The sequence below is a fragment of the Syngnathus acus genome, chromosome 21, assembly GCF_901709675.1.
Source record: "Syngnathus acus chromosome 21, fSynAcu1.2, whole genome shotgun sequence".
NCBI classification, from domain to species: domain Eukaryota; kingdom Metazoa; phylum Chordata; class Actinopteri; order Syngnathiformes; family Syngnathidae; genus Syngnathus; species Syngnathus acus.
Genome location: NC_051105.1, coordinates 864,861 through 881,499, shown reverse-complemented (window position 1 = coordinate 881,499; position 16,639 = coordinate 864,861). Strand labels below are relative to the sequence as shown.

General features: G+C 50.1%; 2 protein-coding genes across 2 annotated transcripts; both read left to right on the top strand.

Moving 5' to 3' along the window:
* Window positions 1-1,720: 1,720 nt before the first annotated feature.
* Window positions 1,721-4,717, top strand: lrrc3 (leucine rich repeat containing 3). Its single transcript, XM_037239393.1, has 2 exons — window positions 1,721-1,948; window positions 3,480-4,717. The coding sequence occupies exon 2, from the start codon at window positions 3,696-3,698 to the stop codon at window positions 4,482-4,484; it is 789 nt and encodes a 262-aa protein (XP_037095288.1). The 5' UTR covers window positions 1,721-1,948; window positions 3,480-3,695; the 3' UTR covers window positions 4,485-4,717.
* Window positions 4,718-6,723: 2,006 nt separating this feature from the next.
* On the top strand, window positions 6,724-12,006 carry LOC119115140 (protein FAM171B-like). Its single transcript, XM_037239387.1, has 8 exons — window positions 6,724-7,850; window positions 9,687-9,920; window positions 9,990-10,082; window positions 10,156-10,314; window positions 10,378-10,548; window positions 10,612-10,728; window positions 10,786-10,909; window positions 10,983-12,006. The coding sequence occupies exons 1-8, from the start codon at window positions 7,586-7,588 to the stop codon at window positions 11,782-11,784; spliced, it is 1,965 nt and encodes a 654-aa protein (XP_037095282.1). The 5' UTR covers window positions 6,724-7,585; the 3' UTR covers window positions 11,785-12,006.
* Window positions 12,007-16,639: the final 4,633 nt, after the last annotated feature.

Sequence of the window (16,639 nt, the reverse complement as noted above, 5' to 3'; positions counted from 1 at the left end):
CAACGTGCGCTCAAACGACACGTAATGCAAACAAATGGGGCTCATTAGGAAGGACGTCTTTCATTTCAAACGATAAGCCTCATCAAGGGAGCCAAGAACTAATGGGCTGTATTTAATTTCCTGCTTTCCATTGTTGATGTTGTCTCTTGTCATGTTGTGTTTCTGCTCGTGGTTGACCTCCTTGATTTCAAAATCAAGGAGGTCAACCACGATCCGTCAAGCGCAAAGTGACTTTGACCTTCCGTTGCAGCTTGCAACACGCCACCTTTTCTCGTCTATTTGCCTTTTGGGAGCACTTTTGCCCTTCGCAGGCAATTTTGTTTTGACGGAACGGTAACGTTGCATCTATAATAGGCCCAGGATTTTCCCCCAAAGCGAATCTATCACTGACCAATGCAGCAAGTGGAGCACTTAGGGTTGGCGCCTGTCGCAAAACAAAGAAATACTCACAGCTCCTGGAATAATGGGAGCCGTGGCCTACTTTTGACACCCAAGGGAAGCGGTCAGTGAGAACTCATTTTCCCGAACCCAAATGACTCTGCCTGCTTGGCCAAATGAAACATTACGTGCAGCTGCTGCGTTCCAAAAACAAACCGTCGGACTGCTGGCTTTTAGATGTGGCGGTGATGAACTGAACGACGGCAAACGACCTTCCCAGTCTTCAGTCAAAGCTTTGGCAACACATCTGATCCTCAACAATGCTTCAGCGAGTCACGTCATTAGCTGAATGGAGGCCACCGTCTTGACTCCACGAATTGATTTCAGTGAGGCAGACGGATCGCTTTGATTATCGACACGTTGTGCTTTTCGTTCCCTCAATCCTACAATTTAGAAGACTTCCCAGGCTTCCAGATCAGATCAAGATAGCGCTTTTGACGGGTCACGCTGCCGAGTCTGACTTTTGTAACCATGACGACAGGCGGCAGCGTTTCAGTCACATGGGAGCTGGCTACCCGTTTAGCAAACGTTTCTCAACATCTCTGAAAGCCATTTGTCCAAATAAGCGACGTGCGACAGATTTTTACGAAACAATCACACCCTCATAAAAGGAGCACCCTAAATTTTCGCTTGTATTTTCACTGGTGGCGGCAGCACTTGGGCTTCAAGTTGCCAAATTACAATTTGTCCATTGGATCTGTGCTTTCGGCACATGCATGCCAACTGATTGTTCTACTTATTGGTTGCTAATGCGAATGTGTGCAAGCATTGACCTTTTTAGCTTCTGAATGAGTTTCAAGTTGAAATGACGGACGTTTTGCAAAAGGTCCACACTCGTATTATTGCATGGGAATTATTGTGACACAAAATGTGTTTTGTTGTGTGAAATGTGCTGTAAAGGTCAAACAAAGCCCGCTGCAGTCAAAAGCAAAGGACAAAAAAAACCGGCTCCGTTGTTCAATGTCACACTTGATGGATGGCCGGGACTGGAGAGACGCAAATATTTCTTCAAATGGTAAAACGACGCTACCATTATTTACCGCCACACTTTTTATGCCACATTTCCTATTGATTGTACATACAAGAAAGCAAATGAAATATTTATTTTCCCTCCATTGCAGTCAGATGTGATTGTTTGTTGAGTCACATCCAGGCAGAAATATAAAATGAGTTCATCAACCCCCGGACAGAGACGCACGCTCGCGAGACATTCGGCAGCTCCACCTGGAACAAGGAGCATCCTCCTCCTCCTCCTCCTCCTCTTCCTCCTGTTCATCATCTTCCGAGCAGCACACGGAAAGCACCCACCTCCACGAGTGATAACTTCCAGCCGCTTACGTTTGTCCTTTTTCAGGCTGTTTTCAGCAGAAGGTTGTACTTTTTGCAAAGCTTTCTTAGCAGAGGATCCTGCTTCTTTTTTTTTGTGGTATGAGAAAGTTCTCGTCGCAGCCTCGTCGGATGGGGACAGAATGGAGGCGCGTTTTCGTTCTCAAAGAAAAATGTGCCAAAGGTAAGTACCTTTTGTGTACTCCTTATGAAGCAATCAAATGTGACAATCACACCTGCTATTTAAATGTTCATTTTGTTCTGATCTTTTATCTGAGATGTTTGTTTTTATCTCTTTCGCCATCTATCTATCTATCTATCTATCTATCTATCTATCTATCTATCTATCTATCTATCTATCTATCTATCTATCTATCTATCTATCTATCTATCTATCTATCTATCTATCTCTCTCTCTCTCTCTCTCTCTCTCTCTCTCTCTCTCTCTCTCTCTCTCTCTCTCTCTCTCTCTCTCTCTCTCTCTCTCTCTCTCTCTCTCTCTCTCTCTCTCTCTCTCTCTCTCTCTCTATCTATCCATCTTGTGTATTTTCTATATGATTTTAATGATGTGGTCAAGCCACAACCTCCCTGCGGCGCGTGTGTGCGTCACATATCCAGCTGAGTTCGAAGAATATAAAAATGAGAAGCTTATTTATGATCACGCGCGTGTGTGTGTGTGTGTGTGTGTGTGTGTGTGTGTGTGTGTGTGTGTGTGTGTGTGTGTGTGTGTGTGTGTGTGTGTGTGTGTGTGTGTGTGTGTGTGTGTGTGTGTGTGTGTGTGTGTGTGTGTGTGTGTGTGTGTGTCTGTGTCTGTGTCTGTGTCTGTGTCTGTGTCTGTGTCTGTGTGCGTGTGTGTGTGTGTCGGTGGCCGTGGGCTACTGAACCCCTGCAAGTCGCACCATGTGGTGGGGGGTAAGCACAAATGTGATTGGCCAGACATCCTCCAGCGCATCCAGAGCTTCATTTGTACGAGCAATTAAGCCCACTCGTGGGTGCGCACACCCAAAATGATGATGCTGGTCGTATTGGCGAGACAGACCAAATTGCTGCTCGTTTTGTGGCGTGTGAGCCCTTTCTGTGTTTCAAAGAAATGACACTTCACTTGACTTATGAGTCTGGCGGCCACACTTGAGCCAAGTGTGTCCTTTGGCTTTTTGGCAGTGTAATGTATCCGTCCATCCGTCCTTCCGTCCATCCGTCCGTCCGTCCGTCCGTCCATCCTTCCATCCATGGCTGCTGCTATTTGGGAAAAAAAGCAGGCAACAAACGATTGACTCTGTCGTGTAATTTGGCTCTTGATGAGCGGGCAAGTCGGCCAGAGAGCTGACTCTTTGTTAAGGGCGATTTTCCATCATAGGTTTTCATCAAAAGAAAACGAGGCGGCTTTCTTGTTTGCAGCGCAAGCGGCAAAGAGCGTAACGACTATTGAGGGATGCACGGCGGGTGGGGTGGGGGGGCCTTGCGTGGAGTCAATCACATTTCACGCCAACGTGATGACCACGCAAGCAACAACACAGTCGTGCCTTTTCAGTGAAAGAATCTCGCTGCTTGATGAAATGTCATTCATGTGGATTCCTTCGCACCTCGTAAACAGTTGCAGGAATTGGTCATTTGTGGTCAGAAAATGGAATTCTCATGCTGCATTTCTGAAGCGGTGATGGCGACAAGGCCCTCTTTCCTTGCTAGTAACGTCGTCTTTCATTTTGATTTTCCAGCGCCGGAAACCATGATGACGCTTACCGCTTTGCCATCTGGAATGGTACCGCAGATTCCCACTTGGATATTAGCTCGCATGAGCGCTCCTGAAATCAACGCTCCAAGAAGGCGGGACGGTGAGACGCAATCGGAAGCTTTGAAACGCCATTCTCCTTGACGATGAATTGTAAAATCAGTTGAGCGCTTTGAGCCGAGCGGACCTTTGAGGAATCGACATGCGGGAGTCGCCGGGCCCCGGCGTGGCCGGCAAATCCCCAGAACGCTTGACAGCCGTGCGGGCTTTGCTCTTCGGACTCCTCTTGGCCAGCGCGTCTTCGTGTCCCAGCGGCTGCCACTGTACGGAAAGGAGCGGCGCCGCCGTGGTCCGATGCACGTCCGGCAACCTGGAGAAGATCCCGTCGGACCTCCCGAGAGACACCGTAGCTCTGATTTTGGCCTCCAATCACATTAGCGAGATCTCCAACCGAGCTTTCCGAGAGCTCCCCCGCCTTCGGGAGTTGGACCTGTCCAACAACGAAATCGAGACGGTGGACGCGGCGGCTTTTCATGGGCTCTCCGACAGCCTGCTGGCGCTGAATCTGGCCAACAATCGCATCCGGAGCGTGCCCAAGGAGGCCTTCGCCCACCTGCGGGCCAAAATTAACCTCGCCAACAACCCCTGGCACTGCGAGTGCGTCCTGCAGGAGGTGCTGCGCGAGCTGAGGCTGGACCCCGAGTCGGTGAAGGACATGCTGTGCCACACGGCCGTGCGGGAGGAATACGCCGGCAAGGCGCTCATCCAAATTCTGGACTCGGGGATCAACTTCTGCAACTTCCACCACAAGACCACCGACGTGGCCATGTTCGTCACCATGTTCGGCTGGTTCTCCATGGTGATCGGCTACGTGGTCTACTACGTGCGCCACAACCGAGAGGACGCCAGGAGGCACCTGGAGTACCTCAAGTCCCTGCCCAGCACCTCTCACATCACCAAAGATCTCGACACCGTCAGTACCGTTCTCTAGCGGGATGCCCTTTGTCTTCAAGGCCACCGGACTGATTTTTTTTTTTTAAATATTTTTACATTTTTATGGAAGGGGCACTTCCGTTTGTTCCCAAAGATGCCCATTACAGGGCTCCTTGGTTTATAATAATCGAAATGGATGGGTCCAAAGAGCCCCTTTCCAGCTCCTTCACTGCCAGCATTTTGCAGCATTTGGACCGAAGGGCCACAGAGAGCGGCAAAGCGTAGCAGAAAAAAAAAGTTTGTGCGTGTGTGTGTGTGTGTGTGTGTGTGTGTGTGTGTGTGTGTGTGTGTGTGTGTGTGTGTGTGTGTGTGTGTGTGTGTGTGTGTGTGTGTGTGTGTGTGTGTGTGTGTGTGTGTGTGTGTGTGTGTGTGTGTGTGTGTGTGTGTGTGTGTGTGTGTGTGTGTGTGTGTGCGTGAGCGAGAAGCAACTGCGTGCGTAAATCTTGAATGCACACAAATGGCCACTTAACTAGCATTATTGTCAGACTCCATTAAATGCGCATGGTTTTTATGTGCAGAGTTATTTTCCAAGCCCCCAGCGTAGCTTTAGCTTTGATGAGCACGTGTTGTCTGCGCGGCGGCGGCGGCGGCGGCGGCGGCCTCACCGGGCTTTGGGCTGGGCTCGGTTGGCATTGTATCGTTCCTCTGCTTCTTCCGTTTGTCCGCCGTTTGTGCATTGTGACTCTCGATGCTGTTTTGACGTTTTAGCCAATGTAATTGTGATGTAAACATTGCATTAGAATGGAAAAAAAAAATGGGTCTTGGCATTTTGGGGACACGATGGATGGATGGATGCTTGTTGCAGTGGTGACGATTTAAGCACAATATCAGTTTGGGTTCTGCAGTGCTACTAAAAACATTTCGAATTACGGTTCCATTTGATGGCAATGGACTGTTGCCAAGTGCCTGCCTGCGCCAACCAACTTTGTCTTTTGGGTCACAACAAAATGGGATGGCTTCACTTGCGCATTTCTTTCTGTGATGCCGCTCCAAGGGCTCTGTTCATTTGGTCCAATTGTCCCGTTTGTTATTTGCATTTGAGTGGACGGTGTTTGTCAATAAAGCATCCTTTCAAGAACAATGCTTTTTTTCGGCTGAAAAGGGCTTTTGCCACAACAATTTTCAACGAGTCAGTAATTGCTCGATGGATGAAAAGGTGAGTGCATTGATACAAAGACCTTTGACATCATCATTCTTTTCTCTGTGAAGGAAGACAACAAAAGTCAAGAGAAGGGAGATGTGCGCTTTCCACAATCAAGGGACAGACGGAAATGGAAATCAAGATGTTTGCGGGGAGATGGAAAAACAGGACAACGGGAAAAGACAAAGTCCAAGCACGGAACCTTCGTCAGAGACCAAGTCAGTGGCCTGAGCTCATTCCTTTGTTATTTCAATAATTCTGCATTTTGGAGGACGTTCCTCTCCAAATCAATAGACTGAAAACAAAATCCAGGTCAGACAGTGACAGGCAGTGAAGCGTAGCCAATCTGATTTTCAGTCACACGACCTCAGAGCAATATTTAGTCAATTGATTTTCCAAACGGGGACATATGCAAGCGCGGCGGCTCACGCTCCATAGATATTTTATTTATCTGGTGAGGGAAATAAAATAAAAGCCATCAGGATTTTGTAGCGCTCTCATGAATCGCAACGCCGTCCTTGAGAAGAGCACTAAAGTTTATCCTCGGGTTGCGCGATTCAATTTGACAAAAGCATCTCGGCGCGACATCAAACGAGCACATTTGCACTTTTTATTTCACATCCAAGGCTCCGGCCCAAAAAGTGCAAGATGATGGCGGCCCTGGAGAGACGGGCGGACGGACGGACCCGCATCGATCGAAGGCCCGCAAGTGCACCCAGCCACTTATTTGCTCATGGAACAACAATTGGATGCTCTCCAGCTGACCCGAATGCTTGGCTGGCCTTTTTATTTACAAAACGCGAATGGGCAACGCGAGTAGCGCGTGGCGCACCCGTCCTTCCTTCCTTCCTTCCTTCCTTCCTTCCTTCCTTCCTTCCTTCCTTCCTTCCTTCCGTCTGTCTCTACATGGCCGTCAATCAAGGTCTTGCTCGCTCTTTGACGTCAGCACCGCTGCCGGTGGTCCAGCTCGGCTATTTTGAAGAGGAACGCAGCTGCAACAGGCAATCACCCTTTTTGTTTTTCTCTTCATTAACGATGTCGCTTCGACCTTGCACACTCATCAGACATTTTAATGCAGCTGCCGTTTTACCATTAAAAATAGAAATAATTCGTCACTCCAGAAAAGTGACAGAAATCGAAAAGGTTTTCTCGCAATTCTATTTGTGCAATGCTGTTTTTCACATGCTATCGTCCTGTTTTTCTTTGACCAATGCTGTGTTGCAATGCCAAAGGTGCCAAAAGGCAATTTTTTACATTCAGAGCTCGCACGCCATGAGGAGCAAACATACAAGACAGGATCTCACAATCGTCAGAAGACCACCTCGGCTTTTTGTAAATATTTGATGACCTCTTTCAAGGAATGCTGGTACTGACTTTTGTTGCCTGTGGTGCGGAGCTGTGTTGAGTTAGTCCTCGGAGACCATTTTTTTACTTGACAGCTGCACACTTGACTTTGTAGCAAAGTGTCACTTTGTCAGTCTTGTGCCATGAAAAAACAAGAGAAAACGTGAGGTCTGTAGGAACAACTGTCATCAAAGCTGCAAATATACACCACACACGCCTCAAATGACAACAATCGGGCACGAAAACATGTGGCTGTCTTTGTCGCCCTCTAGCGGTGACACCAAGTACTTTGTTTTGAGTTGAGGATTTGTTAGGCGATCGTCGGTCCACTCGGGTTCTTGTTCTGTTACTGACCGACGTTCATGTTCGAGGATGCAATTTTATCTTGCTTACATAACAATATGACGAGACTAAAGCGTGACCTAAAAAAAACACATAGCAAGGGACATAAACAAAACGATGCTATAATACTGGAACTGTATCAAAATAGATTTAAAGTGACAAATACAGGCGTCCTCACGCAGCTTCGAGGAGGCGGAGTCCCCCCCCCCCTTTTTTTCTCTCTCTCTCTCTCTCTCTACCGCCCCCAACGACGCTGACAGCAAAGAAGATGGATGCCCCTCGAACAAGTTATTGATGACTCTTGCGTGATACTTTTGGCTTTTGCAACCGAGCTTTTCTTTCCTCCCCTCCTTGTTTTTCTGCAAAACATGCAGGTGTCATTTTTGCTCTCTGTTCTGATTTTATGCAAGAGCGAAGCGTCGGGCGAGTTCCCCCGCAGCGGAACCGGGACGAGCGCCTCTTTCCCTCCTCTGCATGCAGATGAGGATGAAGACGAGGGCAACTTTGCTCCGCAGACAGTCGCCGAGCCTTCGGATGGTTCGTATTGTACGCTCGAGCCCAAACTCACGTCGACGGATAATGTCCACCGACATGTATTTGTTGCACTCATGACTAATTCATTGCGTGAGGGAGGAGCGCGCTGGCGCTGGCGCTGGCGCTGGCGCTGGCGCTGGCGCTGGCGCTGGCGCTGGCGCTGGCGCTGGCGCTGGCGCTGGCGCTGGCGCTGGCGCTGGCGCTGGCGCTGGCGCTGGCGCTGGCGCTGGCGCTGGCGCTGGCGCTGGCGCTGGCGCTGGCGCTGGCGGTGGCGGTGGCGGTGGCGGTGGCGCTGGCTGCTGCGAGCGTCACATGAGCCCGTCTGTCCCACACGCAGCCAGCCAGCCAGCCAGCCAGCCAGCCGCACTTGGAAGCGGACCAAGTGCCTTGCCTTTGCCCCTTGCTTGCCATCCTCCCCTGGCTCTCAGCCGTTTCTCACCGGAATTTCTTTGGGAATTGTACAAAAGGAAGCTGTGCTTAGTTAGCGGCTCTTTTCATTTTGGTTTACATGCCAACAGTTAGCAGCGGGACTTTAAAGGGTGGCGCAACATGTGTAGACAGACAATATAACAAAACAGGCTTTTTCTCCTGCAGAGAAACAAAAACACATGACTAATGTTATTACAGAATCTTACCGAGTCATCTGTGGGAGTTGAATGAAACTCTTTCAATTGTCCACATGACTGTATTATACTGCCGCCTGGCGGCCAAGCAGCATTGTGCAGCCGCTGCACCTACGCTTGATCCAGATTTGTCTTTAGCGTGCGTTTTCCTCTTTCCGTGGAATGCATGACCTAATTCTGACACAAACAAAACTGCCCATGTTTTAGATCAGCACAAGTGGGCGAGGGCTGTGTGTGGGATTGCCCCCCCCCCCCCAATAGCTAAGTCGCTGGAGGACCATCTGTTCCTGTCTGGTGGTCGCGCAGAACCGAGCACTCATGATTGTGTTTCGTGGGTTAACAGTGGGGTGAGGTGGCTGTATCTTCTTGAATGATTGTCTTTCAGATGATGTACGTGCGTGTTGACGCTCCACAACATGACGATCCGTGTCTCATCCACATCACTGGCTTCATTTCGTTTCAATCGTCATCATAAACCTCTTTGCCGGCCGCTTGGCCAAATGGGGGAGATTATTGTAATCTGGCACGAGACACCTCCACATTTAGTGAGCCCCCCCCCCCACCCCACTTTAAGAGCCTCGTGTTTATGGAAGAAGACTCACAAGCAGCAATCCTCGTCATCTTGCCTATTCGTGCTGCTTTTTCTGCGGAGGTTGAACAGTGTCGGTGCTTGTTTGACACGAGCGGGAGTGAGGCGCGATGAAGAGCCGCGCTGCGCGATCATTTCGTGATCTGCCTTTGGCACTTGCTGCTGGACTCTTACGTAAAGCGAGTGAACGAGTGGCGTGTCCGTTCCTATCAACTAAGCCTGGGCCGCGTTACCGGGGGCGGCATTAGCGGAAAAAAACACACCAGCGTGTGATGTGACAGTAACATTTGGGGGGGGCAAGAAATACTCAAATCGAGACTCACGCATTAAATAAATAAAATCAACAGCATTAGAGGAGACTTTGATTTTGTGCGTTTGAATCAATGTATGGCTCTGTGATCGATTTTAACAGCGCAGCGACTGTGGAGGATTTCCTTCATTGTGAATTCAACTGGGATGCTCAGCCAATTCTTGTTGTCGTGGCCACGAACCAGCAATTGTCTCCGCAGCGTGGTAGCGGCTAATTGGATTTGCGCATAAGGCGGCACATTATCAATATTCTCCGAGTGGGCCGAGAAGAACACAGCAGAGAATTTACGTTTGCTAATTGCCCCGTATGACCGGCAGGTTGGACCTTCACCCTGAAGGTGCAGGTCACCGACATGCTGACTCGTCAGTACCTGGCGCGGGCGGAGGTGGATCTTCACGTCAACTACACCAGGATCAAAACGGTTCTCACGGGGGAGGACGGCGGCGTTTTGCTCCAAGTGCCTTTTCAAAGCGGCTCGCCCGTCACAGTGCGGGCGTGCAAGGACGGCTACGTTTGCGCGTTGCTTCCCTGCCAGACTGTCCGGAGGCCAAGTAAGATCCGTACCAACGCTCAAGTCGGGTTTTTCCGGCCGGCTTCAAAGTCGCTTCTTTGCGTTCCAGTCTTCTCTTCGGTGACCGTGCCCCTACGTCGCCTGACGCAAGGGAACGTGTGGCTTTTTGAAGACTCCTTCCTGATCACCGACAAAGCTTCGGGTAAGGCAGCGTTCGGAAGCCGTCAGCGTTTTGAGACCAAAAGCAGCCAACCGAATGGTGGATTGCGCCGTAGATGCTTCGTGGCGGCCCATTGTCCAGTTCCCCAAGAGCCTGCTGAACCTGAGCGAGGGCAGCGACGTGGCCGCTTTGAAAGCCTACTTGACCGTCCCCGAGCCACCTTCAGCGGGAGGAGGCTTTCTCCGCACCTTGGGCGTCATGAGCGGCACAGCAGGTTTGGACACTTGCCGATGATGACAAAAATGCATTTTTGAACAAATATTTTTCTCTTACCAAGGATACATCAGCACAGAGTTGAAACCGGCGGCGGCCGTTAGCGTGCGGCTCTTCCGCGGGGACACGGAGCTGCATACGGGCGGCCCCGTGAAGATCAGCCTGACGCTCCCCGACAACTGCGGACTGCGGTCTTCAAACGCTCTTCCGGCGTGGTTCTACAACCGCACCACCGGTGGGTCGCTGGCTCGCTTCATGTCATCCAACTTGCTCACCACCTCCTTCCTTTGTCATTTAGGCGGCTGGATGAGACGGGGATTAGGCACGGTGGTGTCGGAAGGTGGAAAACTCAGATGGACGTTCAGCGCTCCGCATCTGGGTTACTGGATGGCGGCGCCGGTGCCGACGCGTGGAGGTCAGTAAGCGCTGCCCTCAAATTCAAGCCAAGCCATCTTCAATCTTTGCTCTTCAGATGTCTTTGGAGCTGACATCCTGGGTGACTTCTTTGCCCGCCATTGGTCTTTTGTGGCGCTGGCCCTTGGAGGAATGCTCTGTCTTGTCGCCTGTCTTCTTGCTGCCTTGTTGTATTGTCAGAGGTAAGCCATCGGATGGCTCTCGCTCTTTGTGTGAAGAGCTTCAGTTCAAAGTCTTCTCGCTGTTCTGTCCAAGCTCCGCGAGGAAAACGAAGGTGACGCACGCACCGCCGAAAAAGGACCGAGCCACGGCCACCGGCAGCGATGAGGACATTGAAGGATCTGCTCCATCTCAGCGTGGCCTGAAGCACGCAAGAAGGGAGGAGCGGCGCGATGTCGCCGTAGCCGTCCACGACGGCGACGTTTGCACCGCAGCGGCCCAACCCGAGATCCCTTCCAGCGACGCGACGGAGCCGATACGAGTTCCGGAATCTCTGACGGACGCTCTGTTGTTCTACAGCCAGCCCGTGGCCATTTTGCACGCGTCGGCGTTTTTCCAAGCCGAAGACCAACCGCAGCGGCCCCGCTGGACTGAGGCCATGGAAGCCGGCGGAGAGAGCTCCAGCCCAAATGCGTCACAAGGCTCCACTCGGAACCAGGAAGGAGATCCAGAAGGACACGCGCAAAATACTTTGCTACCGACAAGCAGAGGCCAGCGCGGTCTCCTGGAATCGGCGTCGGTTCCGGAAACCTTAAGTCGACTGAGGAGCAGCAGACGCTCGATGGAGGCCGCCGGCGAGCTTTCCAAAGCGCCGTCGTGGCAGCCGCCGCGGGCCTGGTTTGTGAGTCTGGAGGGCAAACCGGCGGCCGAGATCCGTTACGCCGTGGAGGAGCAACAGCGGAGAAGAGCAACTGCGGGGAGTCAAGAAACCAGCTTGGATTCCGGCGTGGATATGATCGAGATGAACCAGACGCCCGGCCGGAGAGCTGTCGCTCTGGAACGCAAGGGCACCTTTGTCAAAAGGGCGGCCGGCGAAAAACAGACGGCGCCGCAGTGAAATGGATGTGGCTCTCTGCACCATCCTCCGTTTCTTCTTCAATCTGCATTTTAGCAAGATCTTGAGCATTTGAGCCGGTCTGCCCTCTCGTTGCTAGCGCATGAACTCTCGCCTGCCACTAAATTCCCTTTCAAAGCTTTGTTGCACGAGTCGCTTGTGAGCTCCACCTTTGTTTGCCTTGATGTGCGTGCGTCGGCCCGGCAATAAATGCACGTTTCATTTCTGTGTGTTTTTATTTCTGACTGACTTTCTATCCACATTTTTTCAAGTTAATAAATGAAGTTTGTGCAAATGAAGCGCTCTCTTTTCACGTTAATTGTTCTGCATTTTAGAGCGCTGCACCGAGGGAGCTTGGATTATTTCCTCCCTGTGGATTTCAATGAGCGACTGCGTGTTGCATGGCTCGAGAATTTCCGCTAGAGGGCAGACTTGCATAAACTTTATTTCCGGAAGGTGTTTACATGGCACACGCACGTCAAAACATACTAGTGTCATGTATGAAGGGATGGAAAAACATGCAAGGGCAGGGCTGTTGGGTGGATGGTCTGCATGTCTGGCCGACAGGGTCTGGGTTTGAATCCTGGCTCAGGCCCTCCACAGTGACGTTCGCATGTTCTTGCTCGAACCGTGACGGCTTTTACTTCGGCTTCTCTGGCTTCCTTCTCCTGCTAGTGGAACGTAAGTAATATGCCGGAATTGCCCAGCTCCGAGTTAGACTCATAGTTACTAACGTTTTTTGTTGTTGTTTTTTTGCAACAGAATTGTGAACAACATGTTACAAAAAAAAAAACTGTTGAAACGCTTAAAACTGTAGCCGAATGTCTGGCGAACGTCTTTGCGATCGTTTGCAACTTTGAATGAAGACAGAGGAAAAATCCACATTCCGGCCCCGCTAACTTGCTCTGCTCGGTGAGCTGCAGGCGAGCGATCAACCGTGCTGTACACACACACGCACGCACACACACACACACGCACGCGCGCTCGCCACCGCTGGAAATAGAATGGCTCGGCGTGAATGAGTTCCAAAATAGCTTGCGCTTAAAGACGCTTGGCGAAAGATAGCCCGAGTGATTCCGTTGCTCCTCAAGTGACATCGGCCGGGTTTCCCACATTGGCCTCCTCGTTGTGTAGCGAGTGGCCCCGCTGCACACATTTTGCAAACGCCTTCTTTGTCTCCAGAGGCTGGGAATTAGTCGGCCATTTTGGTCTGTGCAAAGCCCTTGCAAAAGGTGAATGAAGTAACTTGTCTCTTGTTGCATGTTTGAATCCAAAAGACATTTCTAAATTTGATGACAGCTTTTCTCTGGCAAACGCGAGAAATGGGTCAAATGTCATCAAGTCAGATTGCCGCGCAAAACCCCAGACGAGTCGCTTGACAACGACGTCCGCTCGTGCATACACAAGACAAACGTCGCTCAGGAAGCCGGGATGGAATGTCGTCCGTCGCGTGCCTTTTCAAATGCGGAGCAGCTGTCCGTTCCCGTCTCGTCTATGTCACGTTCAATGGAAAGAAAGCCTTCTGACTCGCAACTTTGCTTTTTTGTTTAGTTGAGGGAGACTGAGCTCCACATCAACTTGTTTTCACAAATCAAGTGACGGGCATTTTCTTTTTTTTTTACAGCCACAGTAATGTGTAATAACCCAATCAGATGCATTCAGACATGATAACAAAAGGTGTATTCATTTTTTTTTTTTTTTCAGAGCTGCAGAAATGTGTACCGGCCCAATCAGACGAATGGCTACCATGCGGATCAGCTGGCGAGGTCTCTGGCCTCACAGGCAAGGTGACCCAGGCCTCAGCTGTGCAAATAATAGGAAGCACGCCGGATGAATGTGTTTGAGTCGCCATGTTTGCGCTTTGCCACCTGTATGCCGACAGATAAGGCTCGGGCTTGGACTGCCGTGTGGGCTTGAAGGTGAAATCGCTGATGGAAAGCGCCCGGATCGGCGGTCTGCGTATCAAACGGCCCGACCGCTAATTGGGAAGCGGCCGCAGGATTCGATGTGACGGGAGACTGGGGCAAATGTTGAAACGTCAGCTTAATTGAGGCAAATCATCTCGGTCGCGGCGAGGTCAGGAAGACGAGGGGGGCCGGGGGCTATCCTTAGCGCTCTGTAATGCAGTCGTGACCGGCGAGGAACTTGAATGCAATGCAAATTTCATCCATTCAGTCCAAACCGAGTCAAAGGGGAAGAAAGTGAGAGATGATAAAAGGCAAACCAAACGAAAAGCAGCCAGCGCGTGTTTTATTTACATTTCCCCCTGCCCCCTCAACATTTTCTTCCCTGGGGCCGAAGCGCAACGTGCCTTGTGTTTTTCCAAGCCCGTTGCTCGTCTCCTGTCTGTTTTCATCATCAACACCTGGTGCGCAAATGCCGCTCGCTTCTTACGTAACGCTGTTGGCCAACGCTCGGCGCTCGTAAAGCATGTCCGCCTCTTGACCGGCCCACTCAGCCTTTGCTTCCATGCGCAGCCAAAGCGATCCTTCTGCTGCCATGGCGTTGCAAGCACAGCCGAGAGAGACAGATAGATAGCGAGAGAGAAAGACAGAGAGAGAGCGAGAGAGAGATACTTTATTGACACGCCAGATAGATAGATACTTTATTGCCACGCAAGAATTGGGCTTTGGGTCCGCTTCCACTCCCGGTACCCAGACGGACGTGTATTGGAAATGCAGTTGGGCAGAATGAGGTTGAGTATGCATTATTAAGTTTCCTTTCAAGTGTGGTGGTGTGCCCCGCCTTCATCTGGCCACCAGTCTCGGTCGGGAGAGTGTGAACGGCCACGTTGCGCTCCAAAAGGCGTCCTGAGCACATTTTGCAAAATGGCGTCCCTGTCATCTCTGACCCACTTGTAACCTTTCCCCAAGATCTCCCGGCCGTATCATAACAACGCCACTTCCTTCCCGTTCCTCACTCCGGGTCGCTGGATAACACATGTGGCAGCTGCTTTTGTTGACGATGAGAAAAAAAAAGCAATATTGTTGAGATCTTTCTCCTCCGCCCAAGCTCTGTTGATGCAACACTTTGCTCACTGAGCACAAGGTTGTTCAAACAATATTCCCCAGATTCCACACAGTTTTACACGCAAAAGTACCTCAGGGATCAATAGTCAGCCTCCAGCCATTTAGGAATATGGGCACGAAACTTTCATTTAACTTGTCACGGAGTGCGACGGATGAAAATCAACACACGGTAGCAATATCATCGTTTTCCTTTAAATAGAAGTGACCCCTCACAGATTTGCGGCCAGTGGTGCTTTTATTCTTTGCGCTCCCCCAATGATTCATACATCCGACGTGGTATTGTTTAATCTGTACGCAAAAAATAGCCAGGAATGGTTCAAATCATTCCGCCGCGTGATATTAATACATCTTGTCTTGTAAACAAATCCAAAGCCTTCCCGGATCCGCTGCCGTGCCCTTTTGTTCTTGGTATTGTGCAGCGTGGAACGTGTTCCTCCTCCAGCCAAAGGCTTGACAGGAAGCGGCGTGACAAAAAGGTTCAGCAAACATATGCGAGGAGAGGAGGGAGGGAGGGAGGTCATCAGCTGTTCTGCAAGCCTCAAGTTCACCAGCCAGTCAAATTGTGCCATTTTCTCTCTCGCCCCACCCCCCCCCCCCCCTGTTCTCCCGACGTCCGTAGTACGTTCGCTTGAGTGCTTGCATCTGGGATTCATTTGGGTGTGTAGTTCTTCCATGGACCCTTTCCGTTGCAGAACCGGGTGACAAATGATCTGCTAAAAATGTCATCCGCTATCAGATCCGAGGGGCTTAGCTGAGCTTCCACCGTGTGTCTTACATGCACGGCCAAGTGTATAGTTTGGATGTTTTGTTTTTTGTAACATTGCACCTTCATTAAAAAAAAGATGACAGTCTACACTTGCAAAAATATTTGTCATTTTATTTCTATTTATTTTTCTTGAATATTTTTAGAAAGTGTCTCGTGCCAAATGTTTCCTGCACTTTTCCTTCCCGGCTACTTGACTGTCTCATCCTTTGACTTGACGGCATTCAAGTCATCGGTGATACGGAGACATTGACAGCATAATCAAGTAGGAGCTTTTCTAATTTGATTTGGTAATTGGATTGTTGAAGGCACAGGAATCTCCATGACCTCGGATGGGAGACAGTCGGTGACTTCCTTCCTCCATGGACTCCATCCTTTGGAAGTGTTGTCATCAGCCACTGCTTTATCGACAACATCAACATAACAACATGCAAAGGGTTTCAAACTAGGGCTTCAAACTAGTATTAGGGGTTCAAACTAGGGCTTTAAATAGGGTCAGGGTTTCAAATGAAGGTAGGGGCTTTTGAAACCCTTACCCTAGTTTTAAGAGAGGGAAGAAATGACATGAGTCTAATGAATATCATTTCGCCGGCAATCTCGGGTCTCCGGAGCAACTGCGCCACGTCGTCTCCTCGAGGGGATTCAGAGCTTGGGCTGCTGCCAATCTTATCGTTTATTAACGGGAAACAGATTGCAATAAACAATCTCCGTTTTCATCACGGCCCACATTTGAAAACACCAGAGCGCCACGCATCGACATCGTGTTCATGACATTCGTCCCGGCGTTGTTGTTGTTCTGTGCGAGAGGCCAGAACCAAGCCGTTTCTTTTTTTCGTCTCTTTCAAGTGTAATCTGATGAAGGCCCATCTCCAGATGAGCATCATCTGCATTTAATTGTTTTGCTTTGTTGGATTTCTGTTGTTGTTGTTGTTGTTGTTGTGGCTCCAGATAGGGAGGAGTGATGCATTAAGAAGCTTCAAATATTTGACTGAAGGAGTCATGTTAAGACAAGTTATCCTTTCAATCTTTCCGTTGAATATACACAGCAAACATCAGTGGCCAAAAA

Coding starts and splice junctions, on each gene's coding strand:
- lrrc3 (XM_037239393.1), top strand. CDS start 3,696: ATGCGGGAGTCGCCGGGCCCCGGCGTGGCCGGCAAATCCCCAGAACGC.
- LOC119115140 (XM_037239387.1), top strand. CDS start 7,586: ATGCCCCTCGAACAAGTTATTGATGACTCTTGCGTGATACTTTTGGCT. Junction 10,549..10,611: donor GTTCTACAACCGCACCACCG/GTGGGTCGCTGG, acceptor TTTGTCATTTAG/GCGGCTGGATGAGACGGGGA. Junction 10,910..10,982: donor GCCTTGTTGTATTGTCAGAG/GTAAGCCATCGG, acceptor GTTCTGTCCAAG/CTCCGCGAGGAAAACGAAGG.